General features: G+C 41.7%; 1 protein-coding gene, 1 non-coding gene and 1 pseudogene across 2 annotated transcripts in view; all 3 read left to right on the forward strand.

Moving 5' to 3' along the window:
- On the forward strand, positions 1-15,833 carry LOC115053045 (NACHT, LRR and PYD domains-containing protein 3-like; annotated as a pseudogene).
- LOC115053718 (U1 spliceosomal RNA) lies at positions 3,487-3,650 on the forward strand. The gene has a single exon (XR_003841530.1). It is a non-coding gene; the product is annotated as a U1 spliceosomal RNA (small nuclear RNA).
- clip3 (CAP-GLY domain containing linker protein 3) overlaps positions 15,107-22,206 on the forward strand; it is a 23,991-nt gene continuing 16,891 nt past the window's right edge. The window contains exons 1-2 of the mRNA XM_029518257.1: positions 15,107-15,231; positions 21,553-21,975. Of these exons, the coding sequence (XP_029374117.1) occupies positions 21,576-21,975 (400 nt within the window). The 5' untranslated portion in view covers positions 15,107-15,231; positions 21,553-21,575. The remainder of the gene's footprint in view (positions 15,232-21,552; positions 21,976-22,206) is intronic.

Below are 22,206 nucleotides of genomic sequence, written 5' to 3' on the forward strand. Positions count from 1 at the left end.
ATGTTGTTCGCAAAGCCAGGAAATCCAACCCTCTTGAATGAGATCTACACAGAGGGGGGAACTGGAGAGGTCAATAATGAACATGAAATCAGACAGATTGAAACAGCATCCAGGAAACCAACAGCACCAAAAACAACTATCAGATGTGAAGACGTCTTTAAACCTTTTCGAGGCAGAGATGAACCAATAAGAACAGCGATAACGAAGGGTGTGGCTGGCATTGGAAAAACTGTCCTAACACAGGAGTTCACCTTGGACTGGGCTGACCAACCAGGACATTGAGTTCACATTTCCCTTCACCTTCAGAGAGCTGAATGTGGTGAAAGGGAAGAAGTTGAGCCTGATAAAACTTCATCACTTCTATTCTGAAACCAAAGAAACATGAACCCACAACTATGACAAATCCCAGGTTATATTCATCTTTGACAGCTTAGACGAGTGTCAATTTCCCTTTGGACTTCCACCGCAATAAGGTCCTGTCTGATGTTACAAAGTCAGCTTCACTGGATGTGCTGCTGACAAACCTCACCAGGGGGAACCTGCTTCCTTCTGCCTGCCTCTGGATAACCACACAACCCACAGCTGCCAATCAGATCCCTCCTTAGTGCGTTGACATGGTGACAGAAGTCAGAGGGTTCAATGTTACTTCAGGAAGAGGTTCAGAGATGAGGAGAGGTCCAGCAGGATCATCTCCCACATTAAAACATCGCAAAATCTCCACATCATGTGCCACATCCCAGTCTTCTGCTGGATCACTGCTACTGTTCTGGAAGAGGTGTTGAGTGGCAGTCAGAGAAGACTGCTCCTGAAGACCCTGACTGAGATGTATATCCACTTCTTGGTGGTTCAGTCCAAAATGAAGCTCAAGTATGATGGAGATCTTCTGCTTTGTCCACCTGAGTGTTCAAGAGTTTCTGGCTGCTCTTCATGTCCATGTAACATTTGCCAACAATGGAGTTAATCTGCTGTCTGGATGGGCATCACAAACCAAGAGCCTATTTAAGGTTAATTCTTTCAACTTCTACTGGAGTGCTGTGGACAAGGCCATACAGAGTCCAAATGGACACCTGGATCTCTTCCTTCATTTCCTGCTGGGTCTTTCGTTGAAAAGCAATCAGGCTTGTCTACCAGGACTGCCACAACAAAAAGAGCAATATTCGTAGAAGAATCCCAAAACAGTCCAATACATTAAGAAGATGCTCGAGACGAATCTCTCTCCAGAGAGGGGCATTAATCTATTTCAAATCAAAATCAAATCAAATCAGATTTATTTGTATAGCACCAAATCATAACAAAGTTACATCAAGGCACTTTACATATAGAGCAAGTCTAGACCAAACTCTTTATAAATTTATTTAAAGAGACCCAACAGATCCCCTGATGAGCAAGCACTTGGCAACAGTGGCAAGGAAAAACTGCCTTTAAGAGGCAGAAACCTCGAGCAGAACCAGGCTCAGGGGGGGCGGCCATCTGCCTCGACCGGTTGGGTTGAGAGAGAGAGAGAGAGAGAGAGAGAGGCATTGGAGGGGGGGGGGGGGGGGGGGGGGGGGGGGGGGGGGGGGGGGGCTGTAGGCAGGAACATGTTGCTGCATGAAGTTCATGGAGTTGAGGGTTAGGCGATGAGTCACCACCTGCAGGATGAGGACAGGGAGAGAGAGGAGAGGAACTGGGAGAGACAGAGACTTTGGCAGAACATGGTTAGTAAATGCAGTATAAATGCTTAGAACTGGGTGAAACTGTGTTTTAACTGTCTAAGTTTCACTGTCTAAATTAACTAAATGAACACGCTCTACTGGAGGCCATTCAGCAGCACCTGAGACCAGGCTACCACCTAATAGACAAACAGCTCTCCAGCTCTCTTTCCTCTTTTTACCGACATCAGAAAAAAGACCTGGACGTGTTTGACTTGAAGAAATACTGTGCTTCAGAGAAGGGTTTTTCTGAATCTGCTGCCAGTGATCAAAGACTCCAACAAAGCTTTGTAGGCACATTAATAATTGTAAAATGCATGAATAAACAAAGTAAAAGTAATGTAATATATTCTTTCCATTGCTATGTTTTATCAACATTTACGTTTCCTCAGGCTGAGTGGCTGTAAGTTGTCAGAGGGAAGTTGTGAAGCTCTAGCATCAAAGATCACCTCCCAGTCCTGCTGTTTGACCAAGCTGGACCTAGATAGTAATGATCTTCAGGTTTCAGAAGTGAGCCATCTCTGCAAAGACTAGAGAGTCCAAATTGTCAAATAGAAACTCTAAGGTTTGATAAAGTTACGATGCTTGTGATGTTAAGCTGCACATTTACTTTCATGTCCATGTCCTATTTTAGTGCAATTGGGACTTGATTGGGGAAAAAAATAACAAACAAGAATCTAAATAACAAACAAAAACAAATAACAAAAAAATAACAAACAAGAATCTAAATAATCAGTTACTTTGTAATTTCTCATTAATAATATATTACAAATTAATTGCATTTAATCACATTTCAATAGTCCACACAAGAGGAAATTAAATTTAAGTTTGTTTGATAAATGAATCAATAAATATTACCTTAAACTTCAAAACCTTGCTTATTGTGTGGTCTGCTACACAAACATGATGAGTAGAAAGCACAGAGCAAACAGTTTTCAGAACAGTGGAAATTCTGACCAAAAATGCCAAAGTATTGATTGACTTGAACTTTTTCAAACATCACACAAAAGCAGTGCATTTGTACATGGTATGTTTCAGTGAGCCAGTGACCAGTGGTCTGCTTGTGGTCTGCACTTGGGACTAAGTATGCTTTAAGTGTTGTCGGAGGTGGATGGGGTGCCCCCTGCGGATCGCCGCATGAGGAGAGTCCACCACCAGCAAACGCTTATAAAATGATAAAACATAGAGTTTTTACTATTTTCTTTGATTTCCTAATGTAGATGAAATAAAGTTTCTTTGAGTTTGACTTGGATTTGTCTCACTAAGGGGACTGCGTTCGCGCTCTCCCCTGATAGAATGTGAACAATAAATCTGATCCGAACGTCAACCCAGCAGCGAATCATGTCTCATTACATGTGCTGATCTACTGCGCACACTAGCGCACTAGCACTTAGGCTAGCAAACAAAAAACAAAAAAATAAGAAACTTAATTACATGGTACACAGTAAATCTGGTAGTGGAGATTTAATATTATAATCCCGGTCATTTAGGCATTGACAGTCAGCAATTGTTTTGCCAGCATTCCTTGGGGCTTCTTGCCGCTGCAACTGTATTGCTTCTCGCTTAAATTGGTGATTTATACTCCTGGTATTTGTATCATATGGGCAATCAAGGTGTGATGTTTAAAATGGAAAGAAAAAGACATCCAATTTGTCAACCTGCATTGTCTGTACAGATTACCCACGCATTCACAGCCCCGGAGGACTCTGGCTTCTCTCATGTTTAAGGTCAGCAGCACCGTGAGTGCAGAAGGTGTGTCGGTGAAAGAGGGCCCGGTCAGTGTGATGAACAAGTCATACTTACCTGGCAGGGGAGATACCGTGATCAAGAAGGTGGTTCACCCAGGGCGAGGCTCAACCATTGCACTGCGGTTGTGCTGACCGCTGCGAATTCCCCAAATGTGGGAATCTCGACTGCATAATTTCTGGTAGTGGGGGACTGCGTTCGCGCTCTCCCCTGATACAATGTGAACAACAAATGTAATCCGAGCGTCAACCCAGCAGCGAATCATTTCTCATTACATGTGCTGCTTTATTACGCACATTAGCACTGAGGTTAGTGTGCACCCATGTTGGCGGATGGAGCAAAATTACTGCTCCTCCGTCAACATGCAATCCAAGATGGGTTGATCTGTCTGGGCGGGTGTCCCCGTCGTCCTCTGCCGGTCCCCAAGGCCCTCGGGCCGGCGGAGGAGGACTGGGTGCCCCCGGCGGACTACCACCCATCCATATCCCGGTAGCTGCGCTCCCCAGCTACAAACAGATACACAGCTGGAGCTCCAACTTACACCCTCTGAGCCGAGAGATCTGTGACGTCATCAATGACGCAGGGTATGCCCTTATAGCGATGTGTAGGAGGTTGGCAGTTTACTCAAAGATTCCTTATAATGTTCATATATTTAAAGTTCATATGTATGGATTTTGTTAGATGATAAAATTAGATCTCTCAACGGCAGAAATTCAGATGTGCTCCTCAGGGTTTACTGAACATGCTTTATTATTCTTTTTATAAATATATAAATGAAGTAAAATAAATGTAAAATCCGTCACCTTTATTGGACACAGACACATATGTACCAGCTTTGCACACGGTGCACTCAGCCTCCCATACGTCCCGACCTGGACCTGGTCGGTAAACTGGGATTATTTCTTTTTATTGTTATTTTTTTCCCCCGCAGTTCACCTGTGAACGTGCGTTTGCGCGTCGTCATCTTGAACGCTTCAGCTGCACCGCCGGCGTCTGCTGCTTTCTTGTTGTGAGTTTTGGAGATCCGCCCACAGGTCAGCCTCTCCGGGATTAGGTCACACACGCTAAAATAAAACAATGACAACCGGAGGAAAAGGAGCAGAGAAGGAAAAGCGGACGCTATCATCAATGAATAAAAATCCCGACACCGCGGGCGGAACGTAAAAAGTGGACATGTACGGGAAAAGAGGACGTTTGTTTCTGTATGTATGTATGTATGTACCTGAGTATAGGGCTGTAAGTCTGAATATTTGTGTCTCTTTGTATGTGCCTGGCTGCCTGTTTGGGTCCCATAGATGGCCATAGTCAGTGTTTGTCAGCTGTGTGTTTGTGTGTCTGTTTCTGTGTGTGTGTCAGCTGTTTGTGTATCCCTTTGAGTTTGTCTGTGTATGTGTTTCTAAGTATAATTGTTCCTATGAACAGAAAAGTATATGACTGTCTTTTTGTGTATTTGTGTCTGTTTGTATTTCTGTGTGTGTGACTGCGTCTGTATATTTGTCTGTGTGAGTCTGTGTCTTTGTATGTCTGTATGTCTGTATATTAGTCTCTGTGTGTGTCCTGCAGTCTAACACAAATGTCAGTGGTAGCAGTTGTTCAGCTGCTCTCCTATCAGAGCAGTCTGATGACATCACTGACTGCAGCTGTGTGTCTGAGCTTGGATTGCGTCATCCTTCTCACAGAGCCCATTAGAAAACAGGTTCATTTCTGTCTGCCAGCCTCTCACTCTGAGGTGACAAAACGGTAGCTCCTATCAGAAAACCGAGCAGACGCTGAGCGCCACAACAAGTGTCTGAAGCTGTGTGTGTATTTTGGTGTTTCTAGGATGTAAAATGTGGACAGGGGAGCGAGTTAAAAACACATGAAAATGTGAACTCTTCTCCTTCCGGCCAGAGAAAAATACATGGGGAGTAATAGGAGAGAGGAGGGATGAGCATGTCCTTTAGAGGGGCACAGTTCAAATTTGGTTTGTCCGACAGTTAAAGTAAAGGCATTTTTCAAGAGAGGACAAGAATCTCTACCACTTTGGAGAAAATGAGGCGCGTACCTTAAACTATGTGGCCGTGAGGGCGATTTAAAAATAAATTTTTAGAGAATCTTCAGCTCACTCACGCACTCTAACTGAAGATTCCTCCACTCTAAGCCACCAACATTCCGTGCAATACACACACACGGGAAACTAAAACTTTCAGGAGAAATGAGGTGAGACGAGCATCACGCTTGAACAATCGCTGTTCGAAAAGTATAAAAGATATCAGAGAGATGAAAACACAATTTGAAAGACAACAAGTTTTCCTCCGTTTTGATGGTAAAATGGACTGTGTAGCTGGATGTATGCGAAAGTATCAGAGGTTTTTCGCCGTCTCTCATAGGAAATGAATGGACTTTTTTGGCCACGTTTTCGCCGTTTACGGCGCCAAAATATCGTATTCTACCCTGAATCGGATAGCACACCGATCCCAGACAGGCCCCCGATGATGGGCTTTGGTCCGTGGGGCTAAATTCAAAGCCCTCCGACGAGAAGCGAATCAAAAATTTACGCCCAGAGTCACTAATAAAGCAAAATAGCGGGATCCTGTTTACATAAAAAAATAATAATAAATCTTTGGCGTTTTCAACCTCCTACACATCGCTATAAGGGCATACCCTGCGTCGTTCCATTTGCTGCGTCATTGATGACGTCACAGATCTCTCGGCTCAGGGGGTGTAAGTTGGAGCTCCAGCTGTGTATCTGTTTGTAGCTGGGGAGCGCAGCTACCGGGATATGGATGGGTGGTAGTCCGCCGGGGGCACCCAGTCCTCCTCCGCCGGCCCGAGGGCCTTGGGGACCGGCAGAGGACGATGGGGACACCCGCCCTTTTTTCATCTTTTTCATTGTTGATTCGTTCAGAAAGTGTTACAAACTGAAATTTTGACTTTCCTTTTGTAGGTTGAATGAAACTGATATCATCGACGGATGTTGTGAGGACATCTCATCCGTCCTCTGGTCGAAGACAAGAACTAGAGAGAACTAGACTTGAATTACAACAACTTGCAGGACTCAGGAATGAAGCTGCTCTCTGCTGTCTTAAGTAGTCCATCCTGCAAACTTGAACATCTCAGGTAAGATCAATTTATGTTAGGAAAAACTCTCTCATGAAAGATTATCTCTTGAAGATAATTTAGCCTCTGTCCTTATTTTTGAACTCCATGACTGAATGAAAAGGGCTAAATCTAACTGTTATACAGAGGAATTTCAAACCCTGTAGGAAAGGTTTGAACAAGAAGTGTTGCAAAGAGTACTTATAGGGAGAGTCCTGGATCATGGATTAGACAGTCTTGTGTTCCTTCTTAGGCTCTTCTTAGTTTCTGTGTTACTCCAAGAAAGTTTGCTTTGGATTGCCATCCCAGCAAACAAGGTTGCAACTCATCCATCTGTGGATCCCCAATGGTGGAACCAATGTCAGCCAGTGTTTTCCTGTTGCCTGTCTGGCTGTTAACAGTCCATCTGTCCTTTGCTCCTTGTGTATTGTTTGTGGTTTGTTGTTAAAGGTAGATTTCATTGTGGACTTTGTACCATTCCATTACAGTTCAACACCATATATGACCCTTACTGTGTTCTCTATTTGTCCTCAAAATATTTTTGGCAAAATAAATTGGAAGTAAATAAATGTAATTACAAGAATACTTGACAATTTTGATATAAGTTAAACTGTGCAATTCTAATTTTCTCTGCAGGTTAGATAGGAGATATATTCGGTCTTACTAGCTGACCTCAGGAATAACCTGATACATAGCTTTTGACTGAATGAAAGAAGAACCAAATTTTCTGTCTTTACTTTTGCTATTTCAGGCTGAGTGAGTGTAAACTGTCAGAGGAAATCTGTGGACTTCTGGATTCAGTACTTAAATTACAGTCGTCAAGTCTGAGTATGAACTGTCTGGGGGATTCGGGAGTGAAACAGCTCTCTGCTAGACTAAAGAGTCCAATGTGCAATCTGGATATTCTCAGGTCAGTTCGGATTGCACAGAGTTGTAACTATTAAATTTAATTTATGCTATTTTTAAGTTTATTAGTATAAGTTTACTTTCTACAGTTTACCCAGTATGACAATTATTTAAATTTGATTTCTCCAGGCTAAGTTTCTGTGGTGTGACAGAGAAAAGCTGTAGAGTTCTAGCTTCAGCAATCAGCTTGGTGTCCTCTCATCTGAAAGTTCTTGATCTGAGTAGCAATGACCTGAGGGATTCAGGAGTGGAGCAGCTCTCTCAGGGACTGAGAAGTCGTCATTGTCATCTAAAATATCTCAGGTCAGGCCTCCTCATGATGACCAAACTGTATAGCAACAGATGACCATTTACCATGTCATTAGAATAAAGACCTTAGCGGTGAAAGATTTTAATGTGATTTTCAACTTTTGGAACATGGCATAACTCACCAAATACATCTTCACTTTTTTCTGGGGTATAGTGCCGCTCACAGATTCTCTCGGTTATATGACTCTGATTTACCATCACAGTGGTGTTGATAAGAGATCCACATCAGATGCCCAAACAGATTACACACAATAATGTCCCAAAACCTTCTTTATGCCTTTTTTCTGCTTTTTGATAAATGCCCCCTTAACCACACAAGGCCTGCACATATATGATATTTTTTTTATTTCACTTGGACCGTGTCTGTAGTTTGGCAGGGTGTCAAGTAACAGAGAACGGCTTTGTTTCTTTGAACTCCACCAACCCTGTCTACCTGAGAGAGCTGGACCTGAGCTACAAAAATCTAGAAGACAAAGAGAAATTGCCATCTGAAAAACTTAAGGCCCGAGACTGCAGCCTTAGAAATCTGAGATATGTAAACACCAAAGCAGTCATCAGCTTAAGGAGCTATGATAAGTCCATCACAATTATGTGTTGTTAACTTGTGTTGAAAGTTTTAATGGTGGATTTAATGCCATATGTAGTGAATGCTCCCACTAGACACAATGTTGAATATGCTCCTAAACTGTGTACTCTTCACTTCAGGATGAAGAATGACGAAATGAATAGGCTGAGAACAGATCTGAGGAAGTGTAAGTGCTTGCTTTATTTGGTACATCATTATTAAGCCAGTGGTGTGTGTGACTTTTACAGATAGGCATTCAGAACTCTTGTCTCTGTATTTTACTTGTTAATGTGCTATACTGCTGGTTCTCCAAACATCTGCGTGCTCATCTGTGCATTTATATAATGGTGCAATAATACAAGTGATGGGGGCAGTACGGCGGCATAGTGGTTAGTGCTGTTGTGAGTTTGATTCCTGGACCTGAGCCCTGTCTGTGTGGAATTTGTACGTTTCCTGTGTGGGCTTCATCTGAGTTCTACAAAACTAGCACTCTCTTCTGTGGACATGGTCAGTCACTGCATCTTTTTGTCCCAACGTCAGGATGGAGGGTCAGAAGAAAACGCTTCATATCACATGTTCACTCATTTTACTTTTACTGTGGGTTGAACTAAGAATGAAGTGGGTTTTGTTTTTTTTCCTCCCCTAGATGCCTGCAGGCTCACATTTGACCGCAGGGCAGCCCACGGCAGTCTTGTTGTCTGTAATGACAAGAGAACTGTTACAAGATCAAAAAAATGTCAGATGAGGTTCGGCTCAAATGCTTTTTTGAGCCACAAAGGTTTCAGTCCCGTGAAAAGGTGCTATGTAAAAATGGTCTAACTGATCGCTGTCACTGGGAGGTGGAGTGGAAAGGATTTGTTTTCATAGGAGCAACTTACAGCATAATGAAATGGAGAGATGATCCAGACTGTCAGCTGGGTGGGAATAACAAGTCCTGGATCCTGGACTGTACTGAAGAAAAGTTCTCTGTCTGGCACAATAACAAAAGGAGGAAGCTAGAAATGTCTCCTTCCTCTGTACGTCACAGAGTTGGCGTGTACCTGCACTGGGTTGCTGGCACTCTGTCATTCTATGAAGTGTCCACCTCTACACCTTCAAGTGCACATTCACTGAACCTTATACACTGCATTTATGCTTCAGTTTACAGAGGACATGTTCGGGGGCACAGTTTCTTTATGTAAGCTGTAGGACATTAAGTTTTGATGACATACAATGTGATATTTAAATAATCCACACAATGTTTCCACAGAAATACTCTAGCAGCAATTAGGTCATTTGCATAGACTCAGCCATCCTTATGTTTACATTATATCATCCAAACTCTGAGCAATCAGTCCTCTTATGCAGGGACAGATGAGTATTGAAATTTCAGATGTACTAATTTTCTGTTTAAACACCAAGATATTCTGGAAATACAGAAAAAATGAGTTAGTACTCAGCACAGATAAAATCATTATACTGGGAGATTTCAATATACATGTTGATGTAGAAAGCGACAGCCTTAGTTGTAGGTTTCTTTCCCTACTAGACTCAAGTGACTTCCCAGCATGTGAATGAACCCACTGCTACAATGATCTTCTTGATCTTGTTCTAACATATGGCATTGAAATTTACAAGCTAACAATTTTTCCTCAAATCTCTCCTGACTGACCATTACCTCATTACATTTGAGTTTACTTTAATGGGCTGCACAGCATTGAGGAACTCAGCTATAGAAGATATTTTTCTGAAGATGCTGTGGCTAAATTTAAAGAGAACATTTGGTCATCATTCCCAACAATGCCATATCTAAATTCAAATGAGGATCTCTCCCATACACAGGTTGATGACCTTGCGATTAGCGCTATGGCCACACTGCGTTCAAATCTTGACGATGCCGCCCCTTTCAAAAAGAAAGTAATCAATCTGAGGAGGCTGGCTCCCTGGTATAGTTCCCAAATCCGTGCCTTAAAGCAGACATCAAGGAAATTATAAAGAAATTGGCATTCAAGTAAGTCGGAAGAGTCTCATGGAACCTTCCATTTATTTCTAAAATCATTGAAAAAGCCTTAGCAAAACAATTACATGACCACCTGGATGGGAACGGTTTGAGTTTCAGTCAGGATTTAGAGCCCATAATAGCACAGAAACAACGCTGGTTAAAGTCTCCAATGACATTCTAATGGCTTCAGATAATGGATCAGCCTCCATACTTCTCCTTCTAGATCTTAGTGCTGCATTCAACACCATAGATCATAATATTTTACTACAGAGACTGGAAAATGAAATTGGAATTAAAGGAACTGCACTAAGGTGGTTCAAATCCTACTTATCAGATAGACATCAGTTTGTTCATGTTAACAACAGCTCCTCCTCGTATACTGTAGTCAGTCATGGAGTCCCACATGGTTTGATACTTGGACCAATCCTCTTTACGCTTTATCTGCTTCCTCTAGGCAACATTATCAGGAAACACAGCATCAACTTCGACTGCTATGTTGACGACACTCAGCTGTACCTATCAATGAAGCCAAATGAAGTCAGTCAGATAGTCAGACTACAGACATGCCTTGAACACATTAAAGTCTGGATGACCAAAATTTTTTTACTTCTCAACTCTGACAAAACTGAAGCTATTGTTCTCGGCCCTAAGCACCTCAGAGAAACACTATCTAATCATCTAATCAGTCTGGGCGGAATTACCTTGGCTACCAACTCCACCATAAGAAATCTTGGAGTAACCTTTGACCAGGACATATCTTTTGTCCCTCACATAAAACAAGTCAGTAGGGCAGCTTTCTCCCACCTGAGAAACAGTGGGAAAATCAGAAACATCCTCTCTCAGGATGATGCAGAAAAACTAGTCCATGCATTTGTAACTTCTAGGGTGGACTACTGTAACTCTTTACTATCTGGATGTCCAAAGAAATCTCTGAAAGGCCTTCAGTTGATTCAGAACGCTGCTGCACGAATATTAACAGGAACTAGGAAAAGAGATCATATCTCTCCTGTGTTAGCTGCTCTTCATTGGCTGCCAGTAAAATATAGAGTAGAATTCAAAATCCTTCTGTTAACATATAGTTTTTAATGGCCAAGCTCCGTCATATCTCAGAGAGCTCATAGTTCCTTACTGTCCTTGTAGACCACTCCACTCTCTAGATGGAGGTTTACTTGTGGTTCCTAGAGTCTCCAAGAGTAAATCTGGAGGCAGATCTTTCAGTTATCAGGCTCCTCTTTTATGGAACCAACTTCCAGTATTGGTCTGGGGGGTGGTCTCTTTCGCTTTCAATTTTCAAGATCAGGCTTAAAACCTTTTTGTATGGCACAGTTTATAGTTAAACAGTTAAAGTCCTCTACTCTTTAGCTATGCTGCTATAGGCCTAGGCTACTGGGGGAAGGACTGAGCATCTCTTTCTCCCGCTCCCTCTCTCTCTCCCTCCATCCATCCCTCTCTCCATCCTGCATGCGCTGATAAGAATCATGCTTGTTCTCCCAGTTCTAAGCATGTATACTGCATTGACTAACTATGTTTTTTCCTGAAGTCTCTGTCTCTCCCAACTCCTCTCCTCTCTCTCCCTGTCCTCATCCTGCAGGTGGTGACTCATCGCCATCCCATGTTCCTGCAACACCTGCTGCTCCCATATCTTCATTCTGTACTACAGCTAATCTCCATGAACTTCATGCAGCAACATGTTCCTGCCAACACCCTCCGAAATTCCTCTGTCACTCTCACTCTCTTTCTCCCCCACTCTCAACCCAACTGGTTGAGGCAGATGGCCGCCCCCCCTGAGCCTGGTTCTGCCCGAGGTTTCTGCCTCTTAAAGGAAGTTTTTTCCTGCCACTGTTGCCAAGTGCTTGTTCATCGGCGGATCTGTTGGGTCTCTTTAAATAATTGTATAAAGACTCTATATGTAAAGTGCCTTGATGTAACTTTGTTATGATTTGGTGCTATACAAATAAATCTGATTTGATTTGAATTGATTTGTATGTTTCCAACTGATTGAACTGTGCAGGTTGAGTCTTGTTTTTCCCCGTTTGTGGTGTGAAAGGCTTCTGTGTAAGATCATTGAAGAGCTCCTACACAACACTGAAGTAATCTATTATTCTTTATAATCAATGCTTATGAAATAGGAGTATAACAAAGTGTTTCTTCACTATTATGTAATATGTATAACTATTGTTACTTAAAGACGTTTGTAATATGTTAATTTTCATTTTTATAGTTACAGTTACCATATTCCTATTAGGTTCATGGATTTTGTCATTTGTGTTAGTGTGCTCTGTACAAGGATGTATTTCATAGATCTTAGACAGCATCTGTGAAGCTGAGTGATTTAAATCTTAATGGATTTCTGTACAGAACAAAGGTTATCAAGGTTGTGCAATTTTCACATAACATCTTAGCTCTTATGACAGTGAGTGCAATTTCTAACAACTCAGGAATTAGATTATCCAAATTCCAGTTAACTGTAACTTCCCCCTGTCTACACATGATCGCTTTTGGTGAAAGAGAGAGAAATCACTTCTCTTTCCAAGGTCCATGTAAGAATGATGGAGGTCAACATGCAGTCCCTTCCTGATTTTCCTTTGCCAATGAATGTAGTTTTTTTAATCTCTACATAGACTCCAGCATAATAAAATAGAAATAAATATATTTATATAAATATATATTGATATTAATGTCAAAAATTATATTTACTTCAAACCCATTTCTTATGTAAACCAACTACTTTCAATCACCTGACTGCACAAAAGAATTAAAAATTGTGTTTCTACATTTTCCACCAGTGGTCTGTTGTGAGGCCAGTGAGTAAAGTTAATGGTTTGCGGTAAATGTTATTGGACCCACAAAACTTGTTGTGTTTTCTGCACACTGGTTATTTCCACCCGGTTATTTGCAGTATTCATATTGTGCAACATACAGTGTCTGAACAGAGTGATGCGACTGTAGGTGAGCATTGCAGTAAGACACTAGACAAACAAGGCAGGTTTTTACAGCTTTACAGGTCTTCCGCTGACAGAGGTCACAGGGGACCTCCATGGGCTAGGAAAGGTAACCACGATTGTTATTTGTAACCCTCAAGTTAATAAAAACCTCCAAGATGTCTTGCCATCTTGTTTCTCATCTGCACATGTTTACTTTTGAAGAGGCTTTTTTCCTTTATAATGAGATTTGTAGTGATAATTGGAGAAAAAAGTTAGGGAGAGGGAGTGGAAGTCAAAAACTTAATGCTTGCACCTAAAATAATTTTTCCCAGGTTGATCATTTTACAGATAAAGTACTCAGATTTGACAGCTGCAGTGAAAGTGAAAGTTTTCAATTCTGGCTGGAGATCAAATGAAAGCAAACATAAGTAAACAGTAAGTTAAAACTTACTCTGCACTACTGTAATTACAACTCCCTAAAGCTTGTTATGGCCTGACATTGACAGTTTCAGAATTCAACATGATGGAAGATGTGTGATGGGGTTCTGGGCATTAGTACAGAATTACACCTGGAGGATTTGAAAAACGATTGCAGTTGGTGGCTTTCATCTGGATGAATTAGCTCAAAAAGACAGCTCTTGCATGATTTCTCAAAATTATTCTCAATATTCTATGATATTGTTGGTGTATGGTCAAATTTTGTACATAATAAGTCAAAGTTTTATTTCAAGACATAGCTGTCTCTTGTTGATGTGGGTTCAGCAGAATTTACTGAATTGTAGAGTCATACCCAAGTTGTGAGGGCACAGAGGAAAATGTGGACTGTGTGTACACACTAAAAGCTACTACCTTGACTAGTTTGTGGGCAGGTACTGAAGTTACCTTGAATCACAGAGCAGTCACTGCCTATATACTAAAAATTATGTACATGTATCAATTTTTTTTAAATAGGAACAAATGATCAAAAATAAAATGGAGCTTCTGTCATAGAAATAAAATGAAAGAAAGAAAGAGTGTTTGATCATGCAAGCCAGATAGATCAAGAGTGGTTTGAAAAGACAAAGTACACTGCTTGTATCACCAGCGCACAAAAAGTTTCTATGTTTACAGACGTCTACTTTGTAATTCACTAAATATACTAGATTCAATTTTCAAAACTCTACCATACTTACTCAAAGTACCAGTATGACAAAACAATTTATCAGAACAAATAATTAATTGAAAAATCGCCCATTTAGAGCTGTAGAGAAACACAGCTGTGGTGATGTTTTTGTAGAAAAAAGCAGTAAAACATGCTGCAGAGGTTTTTTTCTGTACGTTTTGTTTGCCACAGCAGAGAGGACAAACTTCTCTGCCTCTGCCAGCCTTTGTGTGTTTGTTTGTTTTCTGACTTTCCATCTTTGTGAGAATTGAAATAAGGTGAGCACAGTTTCAGAAAAAAGGCTATAGGAGAGAATTTAAATGTTGGTGTTTTTAATCAGGAAGGATATTTTGGATGTGGTGGCACATTTTGGAATGTGTGACAACCAGGAAAAAGTGAAGACATTTTGAATATAAGTGTAATAAATAAACCTTTTTTTTGGGAGGGGGGGGCATTATTGAAAGTAAAGGGAATATTATAATAGGTTTTTGGAAGATGGTGGCATTTTGTAAAATTCTCGTAGTCTCGTGGTTGATGTGGTTCGTCTTTCTCCATCCATCTGCCTAAAACGGATACCCATCAACAGGGTCATAATGGTTGGGTACACAGACTTCATCCAGATAAACCATTTTCTCCATCATTCACTTCTCCTTCGTTCCTTCCTTACATAGTTTACTTATACAGACAGCAGTTGGCGCCATGTTTCAAATTACGCTGCTGACGCTTCCGAGATATGAGCTGAATTAAACCAAGGCGAAAGCGAGAGTGGTGGAGAGAAGTGCAGAGGGAGCGGGAGGCGGGGAGCATCAGTTGCTGCCTCTACCGGGAGTCTGCTCGCTGCGTCCGGAGGAGAGACGGCCATCACAGAGCATCTGACGGCTTGTTTTCAGGTAAGCATTCGCCTTTTTTCCCCCAGCTCACCTTCTTCGTGATGATTTACCGGCGCCTCGTGACATTCATCCGGCCTTTCCGCGCGCTGCGATGATGGAGATGCTGAGGTGGAAAATGGAGAGAAGGGCGCTGTTCAAAACAACACCCACACCCCTACCCCGAATAAAGGTCCGTCAGTAACATTAACTGACAGTGAGCGTGGGCTCGTTTGAAGGGAGCCCTGTGTGCCTTTCAGGTTCAAACCTCCTCTGTAGTGTTTGGTGTGTCTGTGTGCTGTCATTTTTTGTCAGCTGGGCGTTTTTCTGACGCCGCTCTTTACTACGCATTTTGGCCCACACCGCCGTCCGTGCCTGCCGCCTCTTTTTCTCGTGTATTCGGTGTTTTGGCTCGTGAGCGTCTCTGCTGGCTGTAGACTGCGGCTGTGCGGGACACGCTTTCTGCTTGAATTGGCAGTTATTTTTGCGGTATTTTGTGTCTCAGATTTGGCGTGTTGTAAAATGGAGGCTGGATGGAGGACGAGGATGCTGGCATGGCCTCCCCCGCCTCTCCCAAGCTGCTCATGAACGTCGCATGGTTTTCCTTCATCCTTCACACAGTCTGAGACCTGCGCAGACAAAGGCAACAAAGAGTCATGTTGTCCAACTGCTGTATGTTTTAAAACCATCTTATTGTTGGGCACAATGGTGGTCTACATCTCTGCCAGCAATTGCGCAGGTTACTGTGGTAAAAGCTCCTCCACTCTGTAACATGTCATGATAAATACACAGGCCTAAGAATCTATTTATTTGTATGATGGCATATAAAGATCTGTGTAAGTACAATAATGGTCGAGCAAAATGTAGTGCTAAGTCCCTGCTATTTTATTTAATATCCACTGTTATACTGTTGTCATTATGATATCTGCAAAAACGTCACTTGCCATGCTGCCATGAGAATTTTATTTATTTATTTTTTTTGTTTTTTACCACAATACATTTCCATTCCAATAATTTCCATCTGTTCATATATAAGATCTAGCTAACAAAAATTGTAAGCCATTCAGGTTTCCTTTACATTAAAGAAAGTAGATGCTGATTAATCTGCGACGATGGATGGAAAACCTCAGAAGTGTCTTTGAGAGTGTGAATGTGACAACAGATCAGATGGGTCGACTGTGTGGTGCTACATCAGTGCTTCGCAAAGGAAAAGTAACTAATGATGCCATTTAATTAATTTAAATGTGATACTTGTCATCTAAGGACTGAGGTTTCCAAGATTTCCTGAGTCTGAATCCAGTGAGGAACCACTGTTGAAGCTCGTCTCCACCACTGGGTTGAGGCTTCACATTATATATTTTTATGTTGATTTGACATGATTCATGGTCATGTTGCATAACCTTCGTCGTGGCCTCAGCTGAGTCCTGTTTATAGCCTTGGTCAGATCACTCCAGCTGAGACCACATATTATATAAAGCACATATGTAGACAGATAATTATACAGAAATGAAATTGGGTGGAAGTTTGCTTGGAACACAAGAATGCTTGTCATCCAGAGAGCTAACATGTGTTATCCACACATTGGTGAACAGATTTTTTTGTCCTCACAAAACAGCTGCTCTGAGATCATTAGTGAACATTTGCAACACAACGAATTACTATTTGGTCTTCATATTAGAAGACATACTGCAGGATATCTGATGCAACTGATAGCAAGAATAGCTTTGCATGTTGCTGCTGCAGCAGACAGACAGTATTTGGCTTGCATAAAAAACCCCAGAAACACAGCTGGTGTTTGTGTGGATTAAAACGTGCAGCTCAGATGATAGCGACATCACATGGCATCCTTGGACATGTTAGGAGGAGGAGGAACTGAGTGTGTGTCTTGTATTGTTGTCTTTGTGAGGACCAGTTTGAGTTTTATAATTCAGAGGAGATTCTTTTGACCTTTTAGGTTTGGCTAGATGTATGTACTATTTTCATTTGTGTATTCTGCCACATATGAAGTGTGCTGTTGCGTGTTTGTATTTGTTTGCCTCTCTGGTATGCAATGAATAGGAAGTTGGCCTAGTTGTGATGTAGTTGTGATATTGGAAGTTTAGCTCTTTGTTTTGTTGTACCTCTCACCTGCCCAGGGACTGCAGGGGGAAAGCTTGTAGCTAAATGTTGTACAAGCATCTTTTCTTGTTTTTGAGATTTATGTATTTTACACTTGATGCCTTTTATAAATAAACAGTTGTTAATCTGTTTGGAAAAGTAACAAATTTTAATAAACCTTTAGTGGGAAGACTTATGATTTTCAGACATGCTATTTATTTTTCAACTCAAAGGTCCATGTCTCCAATATGAAGTGTTAGAGGAACTACAACCCATCTCAGTGTACTTTTTAGTGTATTTCCTCCCACTGGGACATCCCTGGAAGTCCAATAACATGAGAAGCTCCAATCCTCTACTATGATTGGCTGTATGTTTCGAAGAATTAAATAAAAGTATAGTACATTTCAGTAAACATTCAGAAAAACCAAATCCTGATGGTGGGAAAGTTCCAGAAGTCCGGTGCAAGTACAGTGCAGTTTGAATTATTACATAGAGGGAGTTTTCTGATATTTATCAGCTGTTACATGTAGGTAACATTAAAGAAGTCTTTTATTTGTGGAAAATGTTGGGATTTAAATGAACTACTACATTCTAATCCATTTTACAGAATAAGGAGAAGATGGATGCTTAAGTGGTGGAGGGAGTTGCTGCTGGATGGATGTCAGCATCTTGTCCATTTGCTAAAGTTGTCTGGCTTTATCTTGATGCTCAAACAAAGATAAAACAGGAAAGAGTATCAAGAAACTGGAAGTAATGCGAGGCAGTTCAATCTGCAATACTTTAATCCAGTTCATATAAATACTAACCATACCAGAAGCATGTGGTGATTCATAGTGAATCAGAAGAGGAGTAACAACTTGCGGCAGACTGGAAAATCTCTAAAATGTCTGATGTTGTAACTACTGAAGCAATACTTTCTCAGAGCACGGAGTTCTGAACTAACAACAGTGTTAGCTCAACGGGTCATGTAAACAGCTGCACAAGATGGCGGGTTAGGTTGAATCCGCTCAACCCAATGCTGCTAACCCTAACCCTTTTTGTTGATTTTCACCATTGCTACTATTTTTATTTTTTCTCATTTGACTGCACTACATATTGTTATAAAGCATCTTAAGTGTCTCAAGTAAGAAGACAAGTGGGAACTCCAACATGGAGGCTATAGATCAGGCTGTATTGGAGAAGCAACGTGGTTACCTGGAAGCATGCTTTGACACATTTCAGCAGATGGAAGAAAAGTAAGAAACCATTCAAACAGACTTCTTATCTCCAACTAAGAGTGGTGGCACTGTTAATGTGAAGCAAGGCAAAATATGGTCGGATGATGAAAGTTCAGTACTGTGTTTGGATGAGAGGAAGCTGTACCAGGATGAGATGTTGAAAGTGAGTATGGATTCAATCTGTGACTGGAAAACCAAGGTTAAAACATGTTTGCTGACATTGAAAGTTCTTTCTTTTTTTGTCTGCATTTGTCCTCATAGTTTTACACCACAGGGTGTGTCAGTGTTTTATGATTGATGTACTTGTAGTCTTGCAACTAAATATTTTATTATTTCAGTTTGTGTATGTGTCAGATTGTGTATCCATCATCATCCCTCCCTGGAAGCGAGTTTGTTGATCTTTATTGAGTGAAATGACCTTTGTGTGGTAGGGAGGGCAGTTCTACACTTCAGTGAATACAGGCGGGAATAAAGGACAAAGGAGATGCAGAAGGATGAAAGGTGAAGGGAAGCATGTGGTGCTAGTAGGAACTAGTGGAGTGCAGGATGCTGTGCTTTTCCTGCCACCTCGCTCAGGTTTAAGAGAGTCCAGAGGATTTCTGTGTAGCTCTCTGGAGAGATTGGAGTCCAGATAGGTGAAGGTGTCCCAACAGGGGAGCCAAGTCTAAGATAGGGTACATGGTGATGGAATGAAAGAACAGCTCTGTCCATTTTAGACAGGATTCATCAGTTCTTCATGATGTGACCCAACGCGAGCTGGCAGGTGAAACCACACATGTAAGTGGTCTTTCTCTAAATATGAGTGAGAGTTGGCTCAGGGGCTCAGGGGCTCAGGGGCCCAGGCTCCCCAGGCCTCCCACCCTGTATGCGGGAGCACAAGAGCATCAAACACAGAGAGCCACTGCAGCCACACAACACGCCACAGCCCGCCGGGATGCCAGGCTGCTAACGGTGACTACCACCGGACCACCTAAGCGCAGAGCGCAACCCTGAGGGCACACCTTTGTTTAAAATAAACTTATTTTGAAAAGCACCTTTTGTGGTCTTTCATTTAAAAAGTTCCTGATAGATAAAACCAGTGTGTGATGAACTTGAAGGTCTAAAAGGGCATGCAGTCGGGTATCTATGTGAACCATGTAAAAAGCAAAGAATAAGTCCAAAAATAAGATCCCGGTGTGAGGGTGTGCACAGTCCACATTTTTAGAAACAGTATTCATTAGTGTGAGACTTGAATCCTCTATACCTTGTTTTACATTGTTACAGGACTCTCTCCATGCATTTACACAGCACAGAAGTCAGTGCCACTGCTCTATAATCCTTCAGTTTCTTAGCTGGTCTCTTTTTGGGGATGGGAGTCATGGTGGATTCCTTCCACTGATTGGGAACTTTTCACAAGTCCAAAAGGAACTGAAATAGTCTGGTTCACACTCAGCCTAAGTGAGTGGAGCAGTCCTTAAATGCCTTACCTCTGAGGTTGTTGGGGCCAGAGGCCTGATGTGGCTTGACTCTGCGAAGGATAGAAGTCACCTGCTGCTTGTTGATGGTGATGGCTGGATGGGAGGAGATGGAGGTTGAGCAGTTAAAGTTAGATGGAGTGCTGTTGCTGTTAAACAGGGGCAAAGAAGATGTTGAGTTACTCTGTGTAGGGTGTGGGGTCTGGGCAGCTTACCGCTGAAGGTTTGGGGGCTCTGTCCATTATGTTATTTAGACCCTGCCACACCTTCCTTGCATTGTCAGAATTAAATTTTTGCTGCACCTTGCTCTTTCAGTTGATTTTTGACTTCTGAGTAATCAGGACTGCTTGCAGGCTCAGATTTAAATGGCAGCTAGCGAACCACTGTAAGCCAGGTCTGATGGGAACTGTGTTATGTTATGTTCATCAACTGAAGACCAGCAGTCACAATTTTTTTAGTTTTCTTGTTCAGGCTGCTTACAAACCATTTCTGTTTCTCGAATGATAGTCCACACACTGCTTGATCTGCATCCTTCTTCCTCAGCTTTATTGTTCCCAGTCCATCTGGTTCAGGTTGTGTGTGTACATGAATGAGACATTTCATACTGCATACATACATATTGTTCATTTATTATTCATTATGCCATTCAGAGAAACGTTTTGACAGAGAAAGGTGTAACAATTTCCTTTGACAGTTGGCAGTTAGTAGTACCTAACAGTAAGTTTTAATTTTGGTTTTTCATAATTATACCTCTACTTGTGTGGTGTGACCCCAATGCCTGAGTTACTTTTGAAAAAACTTTACAAGTTTCATACCCTTCAATTGCAAGTTGCAATTGTACTGTACTCAAAATTTTAGAAATATTGCTTTTATTTAGTGAAAAACTGTAATGGAAAGATAATTAATGACCATCCCAGTGACGGCTGTATACCCATCCTTTTGTTAAATTATCTTTCAGAGATTGGTATTACACTAAAGGTGCATTGTACTAGCCGGCCTGACAGCTGCCAAGGGGCTAACTGCATTGTGATGGAAACTCTTTCACCATCTCACCTTACCCTCACTTCACTTTCCTGGATGTCATTTATTTAGAACTGTTGACTTCTAGAATTAATGGTGCTTTTGAGGTTTGCATAGACAATTTGATTTCTGTAGCTGACTCACTGGACTTCTGGGAACGTCTATGAACTCTTCCCTTACCTAGTAGCTTTCTTGTTTCCTCATTAGTGTGTGTGTTTGAATTTATGTTAGGGATACATAACTTAACATGGTTTCTCATAATAAATTTTGCGAGTTGGAATTACCTGCAAGTTGGCTTGTTCATTAAATGGACAAGAATGCCATTTTAGTTAATTAACTGTATACATTCGATTTGAGTCATCAAATCCAATCTGTGACAATGTGACAAATACAAATGTAAATGTAGAATAAATATTTATATATTATATAGAGTAAAATATACAGTAAATATAAATTATTCTTGTTGATCACTACGAGTAATTAGTGAAAAATGTTTCAATGTTGAATAAAATAAAAAATAGGTGATACTGTTCTTCCTGTCCTTCCTCCTCCGACAGGCCCAGCTGCAGCATCCGTCATCATGACCAAAGAGGAGAACCTGGAGGTGCAGGAGAAGGAGAGGCACGATCGGGAGGAGCAGGAGGAGGGGAGAGTTCAGCTAGAGGAGGAGGAAGCTCTAACTGAAGAGGAGGAGGAGGAAGAGGAGGACAAAGATGAAGAGGAGGAATATGAGCTAGAGGAGGAGAGGGAAGAGGAAGAGAGGGCAGAGGTCGAAGATGAGGATGAGGATGAGCAGGACGAGGATCGTGAGGAAAGAGAGGAGAGAGAGGAAGAGGAGGATGCACCAGTCGGTCAAGAGCCTGAGGCTGAAGCAGAGCCTGAGCCTCTCTCACTGTCTGAGTACCAGAGCCCAGTCCATGAGCCACGCCGCCGAGCCATGGTCCACCCATCTGCCCAGGCGCCACTGCCCAAAGACTATGGTACACTATATCACCCAAGACAAGCACAGCTTCACACACATCCTAATGACTTAAACACTACATCTATATTATGTCATTGATGAAAATGAGATATCACACATTCTCTTCAAGGTCAGCATTGTTGAAACTCACACTCACACTCAGACATATGGACAATTTAGAGTCACCAATTAAATGTACAAACCTGTGGCGTGTTCAGCATGGTATTGTTAAACCAGAAAGACTGTGCTG

The sequence above is a fragment of the Echeneis naucrates genome, chromosome 13 (assembly GCF_900963305.1).
Source record: "Echeneis naucrates chromosome 13, fEcheNa1.1, whole genome shotgun sequence".
NCBI classification, from domain to species: domain Eukaryota; kingdom Metazoa; phylum Chordata; class Actinopteri; order Carangiformes; family Echeneidae; genus Echeneis; species Echeneis naucrates.